Source organism: Lontra canadensis, unplaced genomic scaffold (genome assembly GCF_010015895.1).
Source record: "Lontra canadensis isolate GAN:19392208 unplaced genomic scaffold, GSC_riverotter_1.0 scaffold29, whole genome shotgun sequence".
Taxonomy (NCBI): domain Eukaryota; kingdom Metazoa; phylum Chordata; class Mammalia; order Carnivora; family Mustelidae; genus Lontra; species Lontra canadensis.
The window spans coordinates 17,410,941-17,434,073 of record NW_022631023.1 but is presented as its reverse complement, the minus strand read 5'-3'; the positions used below and the strand labels follow the sequence as shown (position 1 = coordinate 17,434,073).

The following is a 23,133-nucleotide window of genomic DNA, read 5'->3' as shown; positions in this document are numbered from 1 at the left end:
TGGTGCATTAAAAAAAAAGCCTATGTGTGGGCCATCCACTTAAATATCTCATTTCCTAGTTGAGGTATTTACACATAAAAATGCCCGGGATTGCCAAGTTGTAGATTATTTTAGAAGAAGAATGGTATTAACTGCAATTCACTGACATGACACATAATTAAAAATGAAGGAAAAAAAAAAGAGAAAATGCAAATAATTTTATTTAACCCTCTATGTAAGTCAATACGCACACATACTGTTCTTCTGTTGTAAGATGTTTCAACAAACAAAATTAGCTTCTGTATTTGCTCTTCAGAGAAACCAAACATCAAAATTTTGGGAATTTCTTCTTTTGATTGTTATGCCTTCTTCATTGACTGACCCTTTACTCATTAGTCAATAACATTTTTCATCTCTGGTAATATTTTCTGCTCTGGACTTGACTTTGTCTTATATTAGCATAGCCACTCTAGCTTTCTTTTGGTTAATGTTTGTATGATAAATTTTTTTTCTATCCTTTTACTTTTTTTTCTTTTCATGACTTGATAGCTCATTTCCTTCCTCTGTCCCCAGCTTTATTAAGGTATAATTAATTAGAAATCATGTATATTTAAGGTATAGGACTTGATTATTCAATATACACATGCATTATAAAATAATCATGACAATCAAGGTAATCAACATACCCATCATCTCACAGTTACCTCTTTCTTTTGTGTGTGTTGAGAAAAATTTAAGATCTCTACTCTTAGCAAATTTCAATTACACAATATAGTATTGCTAACTAGAGTCACATGGTTTCATATTAAATCCCCAGAGCTTATGCATCTTATATAACTGAAACTTTGTACTTCTTTGTACCAATATCTCCCCATTTTTTCTTCCTCCCATACTTTAACCTACCAATGTCATTGTAGTTGACATGAATATCATGTGGATAGGATGAATTTCTGTCAGTTAAAAATAATCAATTCTCTGTCCTATAGTTGATGCATTTTGACCACTAATGTAATTACTGCTATGTTTGGTCTATCATTTATTGTTCATTTTCTGTTTGTTTCCTTTGTGTTTCATTCCTTCAATTCATTCCCCTTACCTGCCTTACTTCAACTATATTGTGCTGTAGGTTTTGTGGGGGAGGGGGGGGTTGGTGCTTGTGTATTGATTTTTGCTTTCCTTTTGGTGAATGTCCTAAGGATTACAGAACACATATTTTTCTTCATTATGGAGAATCACTTTCATACTTTAGTTAGAAAGCAGAACTTCATTGTCTGAGATCTCTTTACTCTCTCCCCTTTATGGAACGGTTGTGTTATGTATCATGTTTACCCCCACTGAATACCCTAACATACAATTTATATGTTCCTACATCCAACATTCTAACCTATTTTAAATAACCCAAAAGGGGAAAAATAAGCTACTAATTAACCCAAGTCCATGCCAGTTTTGTACTCTTCTTTCCTTCCTGCTATTTCAGATTTCCTTTTGGCATCATTTGCCTTCTCTGTGAAGAACTTCTTTTAAAAATCCTTTTAGATCAAGTCTGCTTGCTAAATATTTGCTTAGTTTGTTGTTGTTGTTGTTTGTTTGTTTTAATTTGAGAATGTCTTTATTTCACTGTTACGCCTGAAGGATATTTTTGCTGGTTACAGCAGCCTGGATTTCCCATTCTTTTCTTTCATCATGTAAACAATGTGCCACTTCTCTGTCCTCCATGGTTTCTGATGACAAACGTGGACTCATTCAAATCATAGCTCCTCAGTAGGTAATCTGTTGCTTATTTTTAGCTGCTTTCAGGATTTTTTCTTTAGTTCTCAATAGTTTGATTATTATGTGTCTGGGTATGGATTTCTTTAAGTTATAGCTTTGGGGAGTTTATTGAACTTCTTACATTTGGTTTCTCTCTTTTGCCAAATTTGGAAAGTTTTAAGCAATCACAATTTCTTCTCTCTTCTGGGGCTCTGTGACATCAATGCTGGACTTCTCCGTAAGACCCTGTCCGTCCTTGTTCCTCCTCCTCCTACTCTTCTCCCTGTCTTCAATATTTTTTCTTTCTGTTATTCAGATTGAATAATCTCTATTCCAAGTTCACTCATTCTTTTTTTCCATTCTGCTATTGAGCTCATCCAGTGAATGTTTTAAAGCTTAGCTACTGTATTTATCATTCTGAAATTTGTTTAGTTCTTCATGTCTGTTTTTTTCTATTTTGGTCTTTTCTTTGGTTTCAAGTAGTGTCTGCCCTTACTTTTGAGGTCATTTTTCATAATAGCTGCTTTAGAAGCTCCATGAGATAATTCCAACATCTCTATTGCTTGATGATTGTACTTGCCTTTTGAGTTGAGATTCTTTGTTTTTGTTTTTGTTTGTATGCTGGATGATTTTGAATTGTATCCTGGGCTTTGAGTATTAAGTTATGAGGTTTTTGTTTAAATTTGTTTAAATTTGTTTGAATTTTTGAGATTTTGGTTTTAGCAGGCAATGAACCAGGTTCAATTTAGACCACAAGTTCCAGTCAGTTCCATTTTCAGAGCCTTTACAGTCAGGTTTAGATCTGAGCCATGTGTATACCACCCAACTGCCAAACTGGGAAAAGGATAGCTGCCTAACCTATATTCAGTTCTCAATTTCTATGTATACTCTTTAGGGTTGGATCCACGCATGTGCAACTTGAGATGAGCCCAGGAATTCACAACAAACCTTTTAAGGTCACTTTCTTGAGCTCTTCTATCTTGAAGATCTCACTAGCTCTTTCTCTCTCTCTCTTTCTCTCTCTCTTTCTTTCTTTCTGTGTGATGCTTCATGAATTTGCATGACATCCTTGTGCAGGAGCCATGTTAATCTTCTCTATATCATTCCAATTTTAGTATATGTGCTGCCGAAGTGAGTACAAAGATCTCACTGGTACTTTCTGGTTCCATGGGGCAACACTCTTGGTTCTCTGGTCAGAAAAAATGGGCTTTATTTACTTTATTTACTCTGTTTTTTGCATACTTCAAAAATGGGCTCATAATCCAGGATTGAATACTAGGAGGACAAAGGCAGAAAAAACACAGTGGGGATTCACCCCATCCTTCTGGCATTACATCATTCTGTTCAGTAAGGAAGATTACCTAGTTTCAGAAGTTTAGGCATCTGTCATTGTCAATGCCACCACTGCAGCAATCAAGAGATCACTTGGGAGCTAGCTACACAAGAGAACAGAGAGGAGAAAAACAATATCGTGGTATTTTCCCCACTGTCTTTCATCATGAAGAGATTGTGCTTATTTAGCTAGAGCTGGAGGGACTTCCCTATATCTCTCTGTGTTCATATTCTGAAGCCTACTTATGTGTTTTGGGCTACGTTTAGCCCAGAGTGGGTAAACAAAGAGAAAAAACACTGGCAAACTCTTGGCTAGTTAGGCAGTACTTTGAATTTTGGTCTTGTTCCCCAGTCCACTTGTTACTGTTTATTTTCTGTATACCCGAAATAACTGCTCATGCATTCCACCCAAGTCTTATAGCTGCCTTCAGTGGGAGGCAGAGAGTGGAGCATACTTTCTCTTTTCTTACCCAGAACTGAATCCAATCCTCGTGATGAAAGGTAATGAGACAAAAACTCTTTTACCACAAATACTAAGCAAAATATATAGCATGTACAATAGGCTGGCTGTTTAAGAGCAACAGACTGAGTGTAGAGAAATTCATTTTAAAATCGATAGACCTCAGTGAATCCTTGCTATGATCAATGACTTTTTGTTTAGCATGCCATCTGGCATTTTTTCACTACCACTGAAAATATTTTCAATCTGGTGATTGTTGCAAAATGTAGGTTATGTATAATATCATCAGAGGCAAGTCACTGCCTTTTTTATTCTTGTCTTATAAGCACTGACTTACATTGAGAAAACTGCTGATTAAGATATTTTTTTTAAAAGCCTAATCAGGGCATTTCTAAACTTTTACATGCAAAGGCACACTCCAATCTATAGAGTACTGGGATCACTCTGTTGAAATGGCCAGCAGTTAGAACACTGCTTTGTGCCTTAATTACTGACATATCATCAATGGAGATGCACCAGCCTTACGTAAAATATATATTTCTACAAAGTTGTAAATAAAATAAATTTTGAAAGGTGAATTAATTGGAACTCTATAATGAATCATTTAGTAAAGCAAATCATTGCCCCCGTGATATTTGCTATTACATGTGTGATTTTTTAATGAATCCAGTTTATATATTTTTATTTAGACTTGTTGAGCCCGTTTTTTATTTTGTTTCTCTAATTCACAGGTCAACCTAGAGCAACATGGCAGATTTGTCTATTTAATGCACACGACTTTCTGGGCTGTAATATGCTTTTAGCATTTGGTGGGCAACAGAACACAGTACTTAATTAGCTGCTTTTGCAGTTTTTAGACCGCAATCACATTTGATTAAAAAGGTTATTTATTTCACTCAAGGCTGTGGGTGCTCTCCTGAGGAGAGAAGCCTATGTTTTGGCCTGGAGGACCAGCGAGCACTCTGCACCCAAAGTGGCATTTACTCTGCTGGTCCGTCATGGATTTCTGAACGACCTTGGAGAAGTCACTTTGCTCCCGCACCTGTTTCCTCTTTTCCAAAGCTCCAGACATTTTCAAAGCCCAGTGCTTTCATTAATAACAGGAAAAATGTTCAGAGCCCTTCTAAATGCTTTTATGAGCAAGTATATTCTTTTTTAAAGACTTTTAAAAAAATTTTTAAATATTTTATTTATTTATTTGACAGAGATCACAAGTAGGCAGAGAGGCAGGCAGAGAGAGAGGAGGAAGCAGGCTTCCTGCTGAGCAGAGAGCCCAATGCTGGGCTAGATCACAGGACCCTCGGATCATGACCTGAGCCGAAGGCAGAGGCTTTAACCCACGGATCCACCCAGGCGGCCCGCAAATATATTCTTTAGTCAAATTCTGAGAGGTAAGCAAGAAGTTACTACTGTTCCCTTTTTACAAATTAATAAACTGGGGCTCAGTGATATTAGCAGAACAGAGTTTACACAGCATAGAAGAAAAAAAATCAAATGCATTTTTTGTGAATCCAAGCATTCTTGTTTTTTTTCTATGACTTCTATCACTAAGACTACTATTAATTAATAAAAGAATGACAAAGAATTGTTTTTTGTTTAATTCCACCTGGCCAAGGGCAAAGAGGTCTATTTACTTAATGTAAGGATGGGTATTGTTTGAGATTGCAATTGCCATTTACTTGATAAATTTAAATTCAAATATTTCTCTATGTATAACACTTTGGAGGTTGATCTATTATTCCTGGTGTCTGAGAGGAAAAATGTATTAACGCTGTGTAGGTGGTCATTTGCAACCACATGTAGCACTTAGTCTTTGCAAAATGCAGCATAGGAAGACAGAGTTCTGCTCACCTTTTTAACAGCATGAACTCATACAGGGTATGTTTGAAGTAATTTGTCATGTTTTTCTCTATTTTTGGCAGATTTGTGCAGAAGCATAAAGAAAGCATTCTTCCTGTTACCTGTAAGATCGATCTTATTCCTTTTTCCTTAAAAATGAATGTGGAAACTCCAAATTCCATTGGTCTCTGAGGTACTGTGGGTTAAATAGCCAAGGCTTTCACCCGTGGCACATTCAGATGGAATCCTATTACACTTTATGAGGTTATTATTGGCCTCTGAAATTTTCATTAGTTATGGGTGTGTTCATCCTAACATTTTGTAGTTGGGAGACAGCTGAAAGACATTGTGTTCTGGCCAGTAGCTGCCCCCCAGGATTCTCCCAATAGGATGCAATAAAAATCACTGTGTATGCATAATTCTTCCTTCCTCAATTTTGTCAAGAAAATATTTTATCTCCAAACATTACGCAAGTGAAGAGAGCTACACAGGAGGCCATTCCCTTAATAATCACAGGCTGGTGGATCACACGGCATCACTGAAGGAGCACGGTCACTCCAGAAATGTGACAAGAGGTTAAATCATTATAATTAAATCGGTCTTTGAAGTCTTATCTCTCTCATCTGATTATAATTTATCCTAAATTGTGTGATTGGAAAGTAATGACTGGCTACACAGAAACCATGACATGAATGATCCCTGATTTATACTCCCTGAAAAGAGAGTCTCTGAAATCGACAGCATTTTCCAATTATGATTTGATTTATGTAATCAAATATTTACCCAGGTGATAACGTATTTAGGGAGAACCCACAAAATCTCAGGTTTTTCATGAGTAAATGGAGGATTGACCTGCATTTGAACAGTCTGTTCTGGATCACACAGTTGGTTCCGCCCTGTGCTTCCAATGCTAACTTGTCACACTGGCTTCCTGTCCTCGCAGGGTCTAGAGCACGGAAGGGCGGACAAATAATTTAGGAACTGGGATAAACTGATAAATAATAACAGAGTAGAAAAAGCATCATGTTACAGCAGCATAAGGGAGGGAATTCAATCCAGATATTGAGAGCAAAAAAGGGCTTCCCCCAAAATATGGTGTTTAGATCTTCATAAAGTCTTATAGCCATGAATAGTTTCTTTTCATCCCTTTTGAAATCTTCAGATCTTCCAGAGCCAGTTGGGAGTGGGAGAAAGAGGTCAAGCACACAGTTTTAAGTGCCAGCTCATTACATGGTAGCCGTATAAAATTAGACAAATTACTTAGCTCTGAGCCTTAACTTCCTCATCTGTACAGACAAGAATAATAATACCTTGGTCATGAGAGCTATTCTGAAGATTAATAAACTAATATATTTTTAAGCACATGGAACAGAGAACACATTAAATAAAGGGTAATTCCTTTCATTCTGATAATACTTGCCACCGCGAAGCAATGCCAAACTCTTACAATGCCAAACTCGGATTGCTATCTAATTAAGGTAGTCCCTAAAATCTGGGATATAGGACCAGATGGAGTGGATCCAGTTTGGGCATGATGCAAGTAAATAAAGATGGATCGGTACATAAATTGCTTTGTTTTGACAACATAATCCACTCAGAATGAACTGAAATGCCATGAATCCTATCTTTTAGATGATATAAAACACAAAAAGCACATAGAAGAAAATAAAGGCATTTACTGTCCACACCACAGGAGGTATATTCAGGCTGATTAGTGAAGAACAGATCCATTTCCGCAGAGGCGCAGGAATTTTGAAGGGATAGAAAATACTTTATGGGAGGCTGAAATAAATGTAGAACACTTTTCAAAAAGCTGATTAAATATAGAAAGGGAAGAAATCACAGTGTCTTTCTGAATTTCCCTGGGGCTCCGCAGTTGGCTTGCTGTTCTCTTTTATACACCTCTCTTCTACACCTTTTTCAACAGGGCCCTCTAGGCTTTGTACTCTCAAATCTATCTGTGAGTGCTCCAGGCTTCCCACTGAGTTCAGATTAGTACATTTCACCAGTTGAAGGCCCACTGAACTTAGCCTATAGGCTATGAAGCCTATTACCACTGCTTCCCCGCTTCTCGGCCACTCAACATAATTAAAAGTGGAATTAATTCCCCTTTCTGAACCTTCTCAAATATTTCTCAGTATATATTTCTCATCCACCCAATCATTCAAAGGGAAAGCTCCAGAATTAAATTTGGGCTTGTTCCTTTCTTTTAGTCCCAATTGCTAGCCCCACATTCCATCAGTTCGCAAATCCTGATCTCTCCTATCATTTCGTCGCATAGAATAGGGCATTGTCAGGTAGGACCAACCTTGCCCACCCAGTGTGCTTGGAGGATGGGCCACCTCAGCATTTCTGGGAGTTTGTTCAAATTGCAGAATTTCAGATCCCACCCCACACCTACCAAACCAGAAGGTGCATGTTAACAAGAGGCTGTGATACTTATAAGAAGAAATATTCATTTGGTCTTCATTCTATTTCTGGCACAGAGCTCCTAAAATCCTTGAATTTTCCTAAAGGTGTCTTTTGTTAATGTTAATGAGGTGACTTTCAGAAAGCACCTGAGGATGGGAGCTGGTTGCCCAGGGAACCAATCATATGATTAGAGAGTTAGAACTTTCAGTCCTATTCTCCAGCCTCTGGGGCTGGAGATTGTATTCAATCATGCCTATGTCATGAGGCTTGCATTAAACCCCAAAAAGAGTTTGGAGAGCTGCCAGGTTGGTGGACATGCAGAGATTTGGGGAGAGTGGAGTGTTAGGGGGACATGGATGCGCTGAACCCTTTCCTGCTGCCTTGCCCTAGGCATTTCTTCCATCTGGCTCTTCCTGAGTTATATCTTTTTACAATAAAGTAAGTAAAATGTATCTCTGGGTTCTGTGAACCACTTGAGCAAATTATTCAAACCTGAGGAGGGGGTCATTGGAACCTCCAAGCTATGCCTGGCTGGTCAGAAGCAAAGGTGACAACCTGTACTTGCCATTGATGGCTGAAGTGGAAGGGGGTCTTGGAGGACTGAGGCCTTCACCTGTGGGATCTGATGCTGCCTCCACATCGACAGGGTCAGAACTGAGTTAACTGCATGGTGGCGTTGGAAAACCCACACAACGGAACTGGTCTCAGAATCATAGGTGTCTTGGTGACTCCATTCCTGCTATCATCAGACTTCCATTGCTTCCTTCTATTTTATTGAAAGGTTTTCAAATACATAAGAACTACAGATAAGGATATAAAACACCTGCATACTTCCCACCCAGATTCATTCCATGTTAATAATGTATATTTGCTTCAGTTGCTTAATATTTTCAGTAATAAAAGCCTAGAGTTGAAGTTCTCCTCCCTGTTCTTCTCCCTAGGTGAGCAACTTGTCCCAGTTTGCCAAGGACTCCCTATTGTAGCAGTGAAAATTCTACATTCTAGGAAATCTTTCAGTCCTGGGAAATCCTAAAATTCATGTGTACCTTTCTCTCCCCCAGATAATTACACACTTACTGCATGCCCATTATTTCCAGTAATACAAAGAATTATTTTACGTGTTTAACTCTACACCAATAGTACCATGTTTTGCACGTTCTGTTCCTGTTAACTCTTTCCCACACAGCATTACCAGTTTTGAGACTAACTATAATGATACATTACCATGCACTGATTTATTATAATTGATGTATCCCATTTCATTGTATGAACATACTCTATCCATTTTCTTCTGATGGAAATTTAGGTTGCTTCCAATGTTTTGCCAGTTTAACGTGTCCGCCAATAGGATAAGTATCACCTTTTGCAGATCATCTGGGAGTTTTGTAGGGAATATATGTGGAAGAGGAATTGCTAAACCCCAACATGTACCCGTCTTCGTCTTGACCACACGTGGTCAAATTGTTCCCCAAGTGCTGACAACAGTTTCTGTTTTTCCACGGGCAGTGTGAGTCCCTTCACCTTGCTCACATGGCTCAGTAACTTCTGACTTAAGAGCACTGATAGCCTGACAAGTACGAGATGGTATTTTAGGTCCCTGCTTAACGAGCCAGGTGGAGCATATTCCATGTTTACTGCCCTTTCACTTTCCTGCTCTATTACTTTTTTTGTGTACACACATGACCCATTTTCCTATTGAGCATTCTGGTTATTAATCTTTTGTGAGCCATATGAATTGCAAGTTTCTTCTCCAAGAGGGAGATTTGCCTTATGCTTTGTCTATGGAATTCTGTTGTCTTGTATATTAAATTTTTTTAATGGAGATATAATTCATACACCATAAAACTCACCACTTAAAAGTATATGGTTCACGGGGTTGGAGATGGATGGGATAGATAAAGGGGATTAAGAGATATGAACTTCCACTTACAAAATAAATAAGTCATGGAGATAAAAATCTTTGTTAAAAAGTATACAGTGTATCGGTTTTTAGTTTTAGCAGTTTTATTTGTGCTTTTCTCTCTCTCTCGTTTTTAAAGATTTTATATACTTGACAGAAGAGTGAGCTGGAGACAGAGAACAAGCACAAGTAGGGGGAATGGCAGGCCAGGGAGAAGCAGACTCCCCACTGAGGAGGAGCCTGATGTGGGGCTCGATCCAAGGATCCTGGGATCATGACCTGAGCCAAAGGCAGCTGCTTAATCGACTGAGCACCCATGCACCCTTGTGCTTTTCTCTTTTATTTTAGACATCTTTCCCATCCCGATACCGTAATGTCATTCTCTCCCTTTTTAAAAAGCTGTAAATGATTGCTTCTTGGGTTTAATTAATCCAATAGGAATAGGCTTTGGGTGTGGTGTGATGGAGTGATTGAGTTTAATGTTTACCCATATGGATAGCTAATGCACCGTTTATTAAATAATCTATCCACCTCCACTGGTTTGTAATGCCATCTGCTATCTATCAAATTCCCATATATACATGAGTCAGTTTCTAAGTTCTATATTCTATTGGTTTATCTGTGAACCAGTATCACATGATTTATTTTCTATAACTTTATAATAAATCTTGATGTCTCCAAGGCATGTCTCCTCACTTTGTTCTTTCTCATATCTGTCTTTTTTTTCCCCTACTGTCTCACATAAACATTGGCTCAGTCTGTCAAAGTCAACCAAAAAATGGTCCAAAAAATGGGTTTCAATTATAATTTCACTGAATTTACTAGAGTTGAGGAAGAGCTGACATATTCCAGTACTGGCATCCTTACTGTATTCCCATCTACAATTTGATAGATCTCTTAATTTCTTCAGGGGTCTCTTTCATCCGTTGAAATTTTTATATATTTGTATTACTCCATAAATGCCACACATATATTATTGCTGTATTTCTTACCAGGTATATTACCACTTTGATGTTGTGAGATTTTTGTGCTACGTAAGTATTACATTGTCTGAACATTGCTGATATATAAAATGCACTGAGTTTTGTACAATGAGCTTGCATGCCGCAATCCTGGTGAGTTCTCATTCATTTTTACGGTCTGAGGAGTACGGGCAATCATATCATTTAAAAATAAGAACGATTTAGCTCCTTATTTTCCAATTCTTTTTTTTTTTATTTAAAGATTTTATTTGACAGAGAAAGAGATCACAATTAGGCAGAGAGACAGGCAGAGAGAGAGGAGGAAGCCGGCTCCCCACTGAGCAGAGAGCCCGATGTAGAGTTTGATCCCAGGACCCTGAGATCATGACCTGAGCCAAAGGCAGAGGCTTAACCCACTGAGCCACCCAGGTGCCCCTTATTTTCCAATTCTTATCCCGTCTTTTTAACTTATCTTGTTTGTTACACTGACCAGAACATTAGGATGCTGAATAGAAGGGTTAGATGCTAGCTTACCTTACAGTTGCCTTTAAAGGGAAAGGTTATAATATTCTATCACTAAGTCTGGTGTTCGAGGTAGGCGTGGTTTTTGGTTGTTGTTGTTGTTGTTGTTGTTGTTTTTGAGATATTTATAAGGTGAAGAATTTTCCTCCATATTCTTAGTTTGTTAAATGTTTTCTTTTAACTTTAAATAAGCAATGAATTTTATCAATTGCTTTTCTTTTCAAGGTTAATCTTGGAATTACTCTCCTTTAAGAAGACTTCCTAGGACCCTAAAGTTGGACTAAAAGTGCCTTCTCTCTCGTTCCACCACATTTTGTGCTCTTCCTAGGAGATTACTCTATGCTCCCCAGGAGCTTATTATCAATTCAAGAGCAACAGCCATGTTTGATTCATGACTAAATCCCCCAGAACCTGGTGTAGAACATAGAATATCTGTATACATATTTATAGGTATAATTTCCTGAGAACATATTCTAGAAACTTCATTCCTTTCTAAAAACAAATTATGCTTCTGACATTTAAGCTTAATTTACAAAGGCAATTATGATGAAATAGAATATAAACTTGACTGAAAAGAGTTTCAGATTTCTAGATGTTTATATTTGCTCTTAATAAAATAACCTATAAAATATAAATGGCTTCTGAGAAACACTGACTTAATTTTTATATTACACATAATTTGTTACTACATTTGAAAGCAAATTCATATTTGTTTTAACATTATATTAATTATTTATCTTTGTGTTATGATTAAAAAGAAGACCCCCCCCACAAACTTCTATTTGCTCAGTAAGCACCTTGCAGAGATGTTTTTCTAATATCTAAATACTAAGAATATTTTAAGTTAATTAATTTAAATGATGTTCTTACCAAAACCAAAAACCTTTCAAAATGCTTTAGGTTCTAGTCAGTATTTGAAGAGCCTCATGTATTTAATTCAGAATGCTCAGCTGCTTAACAAGCATACAACTTCAAATGCCATTTGAAAATATGAAACTTTTCTCTTTTAACTTGGTTTTGCTTCCGTGCATAACATGGATCTAAAATCACAGTGGTGATATTTATTTGCTGTCCTTGTGAGAAACTGTGGGCAATCCATCTTTCACATTTCATTGAGAAGAAAAGAAACTTAACCCCACCAGGATCTCCATTATTAGTTCTTCCTTTTGATTTTTTTTTTTTTCCTCATGGGGATTTTGTGTTAGCTGGATGGTGCTCTGAAATCCCTAGACAGAGCTGCATTTTACAGAGGCAAACTGGAAGAGCAAAAATCTATTTTCGAGTAAAAGGATTAAATCTTATATCTTGTTATCTGGCTCACTAAGTCCAACCTAGGTATTATTGGGTTCATATTCAGTATTGGGCAGTTCTTTTTTTCCTCACCTAGCAGTTTCTCTGCATTTCCAGTAAAGTCCTGTTTTTACTCTGTTGCATTACTGATTGTACTTAAGCACTGAGTTACCTCCTGTCCCTTTGAATTCTTCCAATTCTGAAGAGTGCTCTACGACCACATCTTCATGCTGGATCCTCTTTCTTGAGAATGTCAATTAAACTTCATCAACAGCAAGAATTGAAATATCCCTTTCCATATTCATCACAGATGTGTACTTTTCATGGCAAGAGTGGCTGAATGAAATATTTGAGAACCAATTTGATGAGAAATTATTTGCTTCTTGAATTGGCCCGGTCCTCAACTTCAAGCATAGTGAGGCTTTTAATCTTGAGTTAGTTACCCCTGAGATGAAAAATGTCAAAAACGGAGAAATAATTCCAAGGTCACATAATCTGTCATGTTCTAAATAGTGCAACACTACAAAGTGCTTATTCCAAGTGCATTCTCTATGGCATAAAGAAATAATGTCCACTGGTCACCTTTTCACCTGTGTACCTTGTCATAGCGATGTCTAAGAATGTGTCATTTCTATATAAAACGAACTATCTTATTTCCAGAAAAATAATGGATTATTTTGTTTCAGTTTTGATAGGTGTGGTCAGTAAAAGTATGTATATCAATAAAAGTATGTGAAAATCAAAAGGACCTATCTTTTGTCTTCCCTACTTATTCATTTGCCATATTCGAAGTTTAAACCTTCACTCTCTAGCAACGTTGAACGACATGGGTTTTTCCAAACTGATCATTTCCTTTCTTCTATCTTTGCCTTTGTAACTGAGACTCTTTCTCTGGAATGTACCTCCCTTTCTTCACTGTCCATGTATGAAAATATCTACTCTTCCTTCAATATGCTGATCCAATGTCATGTTTATGAGACTTTCTCTAACCATTTCTTTCTAAACACACACACAAAGACATAGCTATTTTCTCTCTTCTGGGCCCTCCTATGGCACTTTACAGATTAATTCATCGCATTAGAATTATTTGTCTACACTTTCTTCTCTTATTAGGTAATGAAATCTTAGAGATCAAGGTATACCATTTATTCATTTTTGGATCCAGAGTCTAGCTCAGTATTGTCATGGTAATTAATGGGCACACCATATGTATTTGTAAATAACAAATTTGTGTAGTATATGCTAATTTCTGTAAAAGCATTCTTAAATTCTGGAAAATGGTATTTTTTTATATTGAGCTTATTATCTATAACCATAATGACCAAAAGTAAATATGCTATTTTAAATCAACTTATGTTAAATAGACCTATTGTGATCATTTTGCAATATATACAAACACTGAATCATGATGTTGTACCCTGAAACGAATATAATGTTATATGCCAACTATATTTCAATTAAAAAATAGATATGCTGTTTTAAAAGTTGAATTTTTAAAGTTTTTCATGAGGCATTAGTAAAATTAAGAGTCCTTAATTGAAAAAAGAAAAAAACATGTGGGGATATACAATCTGAATTTATTTGCCAAAATTAACCCATATTTAGAATACAAAATGTCTACAAAGGAGGGACCTGAGTAAAATAAGACTTTGCAACTAAAAGGTAGGTTGAAAGTTAGCTCTTGTGATCTCTTTATAAAATGAGCCAATGTTGTTAATTTGCGAAACAGAAAGGTGGGTTGAAGTAAGCAGAGTTAAGGTCAGAACATCTCTAATCTGATCAATTTAGAGGGGCTTCAGCAATGAGGATTGACTGTACCTTACCTTACCAATTTGTGAACAGTCTAGAATGACCCAAATTGCATTTTGCACACTTTTACACAGAGCCAAGATAGCTTCTATTTTGAAAAACAAACAAAAATAGAAACCACATTATAAGCAATTTATAAAATTATTCATTTAGGATACATTACATTCCATCATGTTTATTGCTCTCTTCCTTATTACTTTTCTAATAACTACAAAGATTTAATTTTCTGTTAAGATGATTAAAACAATTTTAGTAAGATTGTGCCTGGATACTTGGAAGAGAGGAAGTGTAGTTTATGAGTTCCAAAATAGTAACATTTGAAAACATGTACATGAAAGAACTTCTGTAAGCATTCTTGGAATGACTTTTTTCCCTATCTACTCCCCCTCACCACAACTTAAAAAAAAAACAACAACAAGAAAAAAACCATGGGTGGAGTTAAGAACTCTTTTCAAATCTTAAACAATAAGTGGAAATCCTGAAAATGTATTCTCCTTTATTCAGTGGGGAAAACACTTTAAAGCTTCTCTCTCTCTCTTTTTTTTTCCTCCTAAGAATTGTTTAGCAAAGGATTTACTTAGTGGCTTCTATTTTGAACTGAAAATTCAGTTTTAACAGCCTGAAATATAATGCCATCTGTGTTTCTTCATCTCCCCCCACTTAAAACAATTCTCTTTTTCAAATGTAACAAGTACATGGCCCAAATAACCCAGATAAATACATCAATTCAACTGATTCTTTACTTTAACTAAGGGTAAAATTAAAGAGGAGTAGAGTATGTGCCATAAAAATGTAAATGTGAAAGCAAATACAAAACATACAAGGTACACCTTGTATGTTTTGTATTTGTTCTAATTAGTAATTTTGTCTTCTCTATGTATTTACCAGGGTAGAGGTAGCTATGAGTTGAGAAATAAGGGCACAACATATACCATGGTGGATATTAGCAGATGAGACCAGGAGCGGGAGGACCAGAGAATCACAGATCCCTCTGAAGCCACTTCCTTCAAATCTATACCACCTACTCGGCCCAAAACAGCAATAGCTAGCATGTGGAATTCACTCGAAAATAAAACTGGGATTCAGTAATAATGTATTTTAAATGACTTTAAAAGTGGGAAGTGATATACAAATGTGAAATATCATTATATATTTATATTCAGAATATTCTGAGCTGATTAGTTTCTATAAATAACATTCTGATTGATGTCTAATGTAAGAAGGGGACTTAATCCCTTTTCAACAAGATTCCCATGAGAAAAAATTCAAACATTTTATTTAGAGTTTATTTTGCATCAAAGAATGCTTAAAATTCCACTCATCAATCTTTATTACAGCCTGACATTTCTTATATAGCCATGATAGATTTCAAGACAATCCTGAAATATGATTCTTTATGGCTTTATTCAGAGGGACATAATCTCTAATATCAGCCCCAACTTTGATTCTAGAAAGTTTACATGGTGCCAGCTTTTCTATCCTCAGAATGGAGGATGAGTTATAAGCCATATCAGTGGACATATCCCTAAAATAGCCAGGAACACTTCCCTTCATGTCTAATCTTTCCTGTTTCCACTAACGCCTTCATGGGGCAGGAGTTAAGCCACAACAGATCGTCTCCCAAATCACCCTGATATCCACTTGAAAAGTAAAAACCAAGGAGCTAGTCCAAGAGGCTAGACTCTTACTGTTACTGGAAATCCATGGGTGATTTTTGACATTAAGAATTTTTGACATTAGAATTTGATATTAAGATTTTTGACATTAAGAATTTCTAATTTTCTGATTTCTTGACTTCGAGATCTGTGTAGAAGAACTGAGACTTGTACACCCTTCAGACATACAACCCTGAAGGCAGTTCTTGCTTCTTCATTTCCCTTTCCCCAGAAGCAACTCCAAAATAAATTCATTCTTTTCTTTTTTTTTTTTTTTTTGAGTGGGGTCCATACTCAGTGGGAAGCCCAATATGGGACTTGAACCCATGACCCAAGATGAAGACCTGAACTGAGATCAACAGTCAGACACTTAACCAACTGAGCCACCCAGGCATCCCTCCAAAATACATTCTTAATTTGTTTTGGGGAAATGCTCAACACATCCCAGGTGTATATGTTTCATTGATGTTTGTAGTTGGTTACCCCTTTATACTGTTGATGGCCATTCTTTGGCTCTAAACTTTTTCCTGAAGTTGTTTAATATGCATTATGTAGAAAATTGACATTTTATATCGCAACTGTTTTTTTATTCATAATATCTCTTTTCCCTGGTATCTACTGAATGGGTTAGACAAATATATGGCAAAATAAAGTAGCCATGATTAAATGACAAATTCAGCTTGAAAAACCTTCAACAAAGCAGACAAAAGCATATGATCTATAATATTAAAAAATGATCAATAATATGAATGCAGATGACTAAAACCATTAGTATTCTGGAACACAAATTGAGCAGTAAAAGAATATTTTTAAACTCCCTTCTAATAAAAGCACCTTATTTTGCATATCAATTTGTACCTTTTGTCAATAATATAACACATCAAATAGTGATGAGCATTTAGTATTTCCGTGAAGATTTTATGTCAGTAATGACTCTCAAAATTTCTTGCCCCTACCTATAATGTAGTATTTTGTGAAAGCCCAACCAAGCAATGGGAAAGAGCATCAATATTGCCAAATCTGACCAGTACTCACGAGAGGATATTCCCAATATAAGCATAGTAGGAGCAACAGTAGGGTGTGGTCCCATCACAGCAGTAAGATCTGCAGTCTTTCCCACACTGAGCAAGGCAATCCTCTGCAAAATAAACACCACATAAGTCCTTTATGGTTCTGAAATCACAGCTTCATGAAAAAGTCTTCTATTTCATATCTCACTCAGTCAACGACCACTCTTCAGTGCATTTAGATATTCATTTTATGTCATCAGAATTCCAAGACACGTGTAAGCATCAAAACTAGTCTTCCTTCCCTCCTGGCCATCAATCTAGAAGTGGCAAAGATCATTCATTTTTGAGTTTCCTGATCAAGCACCATAACTGGTAGTCAGAATTGTTGAATGAGACACTGAAAGGAGAAATGAATGATCCAGGAAATCAGTCATTCAATTTTTCAATAGAATTCTTTTTTTTCTCAATAGAAGTCTTATAATAATTTTGAAATGATCAAGTCTTGACTTGAGAATAGTACTCCCAATTAGCATAATTTTATAGAAAGTGTTATTGACATTATAAAGTCAACTGGAGATAATTTTAAAATAATATATATTTTCATGACAGTGTACTATGTGTTATCCTTTCTTTACATTTTTTATCTTAATAATTACAGTTTGCACACTTAAGGTAACATGAATGAGTCTGTACATCCTTTGTCAATCCATCTGGACTGGAAGATAATAAGTTAGTTGTACGAAGACGTTCCTGTATGTAACTAACTTGTAAATAATTAAGAATTTATTTAATGCCAGATTTAAGAATCAATAAGTTATGAAACAGCACTGTGGAAAAGGTATTTTCTGAGTAAAAAGGACATGTTGGAACTGATATAACCAAATTACTGTCTTTTCCCCCTGCTTTTTTTTTTGGTAATGAAAATTAGACCCAAAATGCTGAATAAAAGTTACCCTAGTTTTTAAAAATTCTTTGTGCCACCTCAATGATTTATGTTAAGATTGTCATTTAAGTACACTCAGTGGTATAAATTATAATGGATAGGTGAGTTTCATGTACATGACTAGGAAAACATTAAGTTATAAACTGGCAATTTAAATTATATGTTTAAGAACCACAACATAATTCCTTTCCAGCTCATTCTCTAAAGCTAACATCAACTATGTTCTAAATTATATAACACTTTTGCTTTACTGTCAGATCATAACTGAAAGGTGCACAATGTTACACTGTGTCTGGATGTCCACGTGATTGATTTATCTAGAAAGGAAAATTCATATTTTGTTTTTAAATCATCTCCCTGGCAGGATGATTTTTGACAAATTGATGTGATCAAAAGTTTCTTCACTTTGTCAATACCACACGGCTTTTGTAGAGTAAGTGAAAACATTCGTATTTTTTCCCTCAATTTTATTTCTACCCTAATGTTTTCTTCTGATATGTCATAATTACACTTGTAGATTCAGTAACTCTACTTAAAACCACTGCTAAATTTTCAAGACAGAAACACAATCTAGGGCGCCTGGGTGGCTCAGTGGTTGAAGCCTCTGCCTTCGGCTCGGGTCATGATCCCAGGGTCCTGGGATCGAGTCCCGCATCGGGCTCTCTGCTCATCAGGGAGCCTGCCTCCTCCTCCTCTCTCTCTCTGCCTGCCTCTCTGCCTACTTGTGATCTGTCTGTCAAATAAAAAAAAAAAAAAAAAAAAAAAAAAAGAAACACAATCTAATGATGTCACGACAGTGTATGCTTTTTGCAGAGTACATCACACTTTTTAAGCTATTTATTTTACCATTTTCTCAGTGAATTTCTATAACTCTCATTTTCAGTGCTGTTTAGTGAATTCAAATATTTAGACTAGTTCGTAGTCTCAAAAGGCTTCACAGGTATGTTTTGCTCCATGTTCTTTAAAGCCATTTAGATAGTGGGAAAGCTAAGGTCCCCACTTCTGTCTGAGCAAGACAACCCCTATGTATGTAGCTTCATGGGCTGCCTCATGAATGATGCCCATGTTAGTGATGTCTTACTCAGCCCTCCGTGAATATCAAAGATCCAATTACTATTATTGTATTCCAATTACTACTATTATAAGGACACAGTGTTATCAAAATATTTTGAACCAATGTTACAGGAAACCAAGCCCACTATCTTGTAGCCAAGAAGCTGGATTATACCTGCAGCAAACATCAAGATCATGTCACACATTGTTCATTATTTTTTATGGCATTTTCCAACACTCATGTCCACTTCCCATAACTAAACAACTGAAAAGGGAAGATTTAATAGTACAGTAAGTACATTCACAATTGCATTTCCAAACTGAGATTTTGACCACCCTCAAATCTTATTTTAATCTGTTAGTTACTTTCTCCAGTTTATTTGAGAATAATTCTATGAAGATCAGATTTGGAAGATGTTAGGGCACTTTCCTGTAAAGAATGGAATATTCCAATTGTTTCAGAAGATAAATGATATTACTTCTAATATTCAAGTTAATATCCTTGAAAAATAGCCAGTTAAAACTTCCTTCAGTGACTTTAATTAAAGGCATGATCTGGTAGAAGGTTCTCCAACCCTCACCCCGCCTTAAGGAATGTGTAGCACAGGAAAAGCAACATCTGGCCTCAAGCACTTGCTCAGAAATGGTTCTTGTAAGCTACAGCTGAGGATAAGAGAGGAAGGAACAGGAGGGGACAGAAGCCACTGGCTGAGGCCGGGAAGGTAAAACCTTGGCCAAATCCTGTCTTTGTCGCCTGCAGTGGGAGTTGGATAATAATATAAACTTTACTGGGTCTCTTTCCAAAGATGGTTCCAAGGCAAAACATGATGCTTTAGGTAAAGAAACTCTGCTCTTACCTCATTAACGAATGCAACATGAATTTAATGCATTTGCTTTGGGGGAAAATAATTCAGGCTGGGGTAATGCATCTACTTGGGTTTTTGTCCCATTAAAGCTGGCAGTTCATTTAACAAAGTGTCTCAGCTAGTACAGCTGCATTGTCTCCCCACCTAACTCCAGTCCTGATTTCCAGGCACATCTCTTCGTTCCAACCAAAATGAATTATCTAGTTTTGCAGATAGGTATCTCATGGTTTTTGCCTTTCTTCATATTATAGCCTACTCCATTCCCTTACGTCCAAAGCTTCCCAATCAAAGGTCTAGTTCCTCAAATTCCTTCTTAATTCAATTTTTCTGAGCAAGTTTATTGAACTCTTCTTATGGGTCGGGTATTTTGCTAGTTTCTGGATATTATACTGAAAAAAAAAAAAAAAAAAACAGACAGACATCATCTTCATAGAGCTTACACTCCTGAGCCAGAGATGAGGTCCCCTCCTGGGAACACCTATAGTGCACGACCATACTTCTAGGCACAGCCTTCTATATTTTAAAGTAAACACACCTTGTCTCCCAGACAAGACTCAGAACATGGCTTCTGCCTTATACATCACACAAAATGTTTCACTCAACAAATACTGCGTAAATAAATATGGCACGCATAAAAGGGTTTCTGAAGAAATGAGTTCAGGAATTAACACAAAAGAACACACTAACTAAACATTTCTTATCAAAGACAATAACTCAATTCGGTATTACTGGCTTGTGATTACTTTGTAACTTACTAGGGAGGGATGAGGAAGACAGAAGAAATGAATGGAGGAAAACTTTTTCTAAACTAACCAAACTTGTTGCCAGCCAGCCCTGCAGATTTCCTGAACCCCAGGGACTGTGCCCCTAACACTGGGGGCACAGGAGAAAGGAAGGAAAAGTGTGCACATTAGAAGCTTTCAGTTTACCCCTGGGAATAAAAAGGACAAAAGAATAAGTTGTTGTTCATGGGTGTGACTGAGTAAAGATGAGTGAGGTCGTGTTCTATTTTCTTATTTTTGTTTTCTTTGGATAAACAGAGGACGTAGAAAGAATCATTGCTTCAAATGAACTAGAAAGATTTTAATATAAAACTAATATTAATGCAATTGTTTCTTTCAGTCTCTCAAATTCTGGAAACCTCTCACACACTATAAGTAAAAGAAATAACCATTGTAAACAGGTTAGAATGCGGCTTCTCATTGAATAGGAAGTACTTTTCCTACTTTTATAAATTTTTGTGTTTGAAAGTCAGCATTTTCCTTGCCATAAAATATCTTTTAAATAACTTATAGACAGCCACTAATTTACATTTTAATGTACAAATGGAAAATTTCTATAGGAGTCTGGGGAGTCATTTCTGGCAAGGTTGAATGGGTTCGATTCTTTTGATGTTCCAATAACAATGTTGAAGAACATGTTCATTTCAGTTGAAATATCTTTGTAAGTATCAGAAGCTAAATCACTGCTACCTAAACTTACTACTGCCTGTGATTTGTGTCCTAGGAAGCGGGAGACATAAAAACATTTTATAAACAACTTTGCTTTTAGCTTGTTTTATGAATACAAAACAGATGCAAAACCACATGTGTAATTAACTTTATATATAAATAACCAATGAAAGGCCATTTTGAGCTCCCTCTCAGTCACAAAATGAGAAAACCGCTTTGCTCCATCAATTATTAGCAATTCTCAAGAAGAATAATTAGGAGGAGAGAGATGAAATTCCTTTCACCTATCAACAGTGCTTAATGAAATCAATGAAAACAGATGAGTCTCTGGGTGAATTTTCACCCCTCCAAAGCCTTATATTTGAACTCAAAGCATCCAATTACCCAGACAACTACACTTGAGAATGATCTAAAGAAACAAAACAAAACAAAAAACAAAAACCCAAAGATCTAAAGCTTTTTATTTCGAAATATTTAGACTGCGGGGGTAGCAGGGCATGGAAAAGTCACCACATTACCTTGTTTTAAAACTTCAACAAATATATCTAACCTCAGGTGCTTTTTCAAGATGCTTTTCTCCCACTCTCAGCCTCTACCCTCAACCCTCAGATTCCCGAGTCGTGGATGGGATGCGATCAATTTTTATGCTATCCAGAGAGTAAAATCCCTTAAATGTGGGGCTGGGGTTTTTAAGTTGCTTGCGGAGAGGGAAAGGAAGCGAAGAGGAAGAAGGGAAAGTTAAAGAAAAGGAACAAAACAAAACAGCGTGGAGGTCGAGCCCAGGGTCCCGGCGCGCCGGCTTCGGTGGCTGCCCCTCGGGGACCACACAGTCTTCGCCCTCCCACCAAGGTCCCCGTGCGTCCCGCCCAACCCGCGTTGTCCCGAGGGTGATCCAGGCTCAGTCCCAAGTCCCCTTCCCTTCTTCCGCCACCCCAAGGCACTGACCTGCGTAGATAAAAAGCAGGACCAACTTCGGAAGCAAGATCCCTGGACACCCGGGCAGCCTCCGCGCGTCCATCCAAGCCGGTGGCCGGAGGTTGCGCGCCAGGACGGACGGACAGACACTGGAAAGGGGGCTGGGAGCGAAGGGAGAACCCCAGACACGGAGCGGCTGCAAGACCTTCAGAGGGAGAGGGCAATACTCCCGAGAGGGGGGTCGCGGGGAGACCGGGCCATTGCTCTGGGAGCCTTCGAGGGGAGCCCGGGCCGGCCCGCGCAGGGCTGCGCTGGGACCGAGGTCTCTTTGTCTCCGCCCGCGGCTCTCAGGCGGCAGACCAGGCAGCCTGCTCCTGCGTCCTGGGCCACCCGGGCTCACATTTCATCTCCGCGGGTGGCACCGACGTGGGGCGGGGGGCGGGGGGTGGCCCCGACTCCTCCCTACCCTCCTGTTCTTGCTTCTGTAGAGAGTGACTGACTCCCTTAGCTAGATGGAACTTTTTCTAACCCTATGTTTTGACCATTGCTGTGCAGTTTAAAAAGCTCCTTTTTCTGTCTGCCCTCTACTCCAGTTTTTCCTTTAGAAGCAAAAATAGGTGAAGAAGAATTTAGTTTTTTTATCTTTGAACAAATGTAGGGAATTTTCAGGATTGAAGGTACTGGACAAAGAAAGCCAATAAAGAAAGCCATGAGAACTGGAAAGTACAGAAATGGTGTAAGGTGTTTCTGCTGAAAGGTGAAAAAATGTTTATTTGTTAAACATCTAAAGCATTGTCAGTAAAGTCATGGAAAACAAAAAAAGAATGTACACTGTCATCACTGTTATTTGACACTGTTCTGGAGTTACTGGCCTATGCAATTAGACAAGAGAAAGAAAAAGAGAGGTATAAAAATTGGGAACAAAATTGTCATTTGCAAATGATATGCTTGTGTATGTGGAAAAGCAAGAGAACAGCTCTACTACT

General features: G+C 37.3%; 1 protein-coding gene and 1 non-coding gene across 2 annotated transcripts in view; both read right to left on the bottom strand.

Moving 5' to 3' along the window:
- Nucleotides 1–22,559, bottom strand: part of CYYR1 (cysteine and tyrosine rich 1) — a 95,203-nt gene extending 72,644 nt beyond the window's left edge. Inside the window, exons 1-2 of the mRNA XM_032865496.1 lie at nt 22,178–22,559; nt 16,945–17,047 (exon numbers count right to left, since the gene is read on the bottom strand). Of these exons, the coding sequence (XP_032721387.1) occupies nt 16,945–17,047; nt 22,178–22,250 (176 nt within the window). The 5' untranslated portion in view covers nt 22,251–22,559. The remainder of the gene's footprint in view (nt 1–16,944; nt 17,048–22,177) is intronic.
- On the bottom strand, nt 2,761–2,867 carry LOC116872429. The gene has a single exon (XR_004383636.1). It is a non-coding gene; the product is annotated as a U6 spliceosomal RNA (small nuclear RNA).
- Nucleotides 22,560–23,133: the final 574 nt, after the last annotated feature.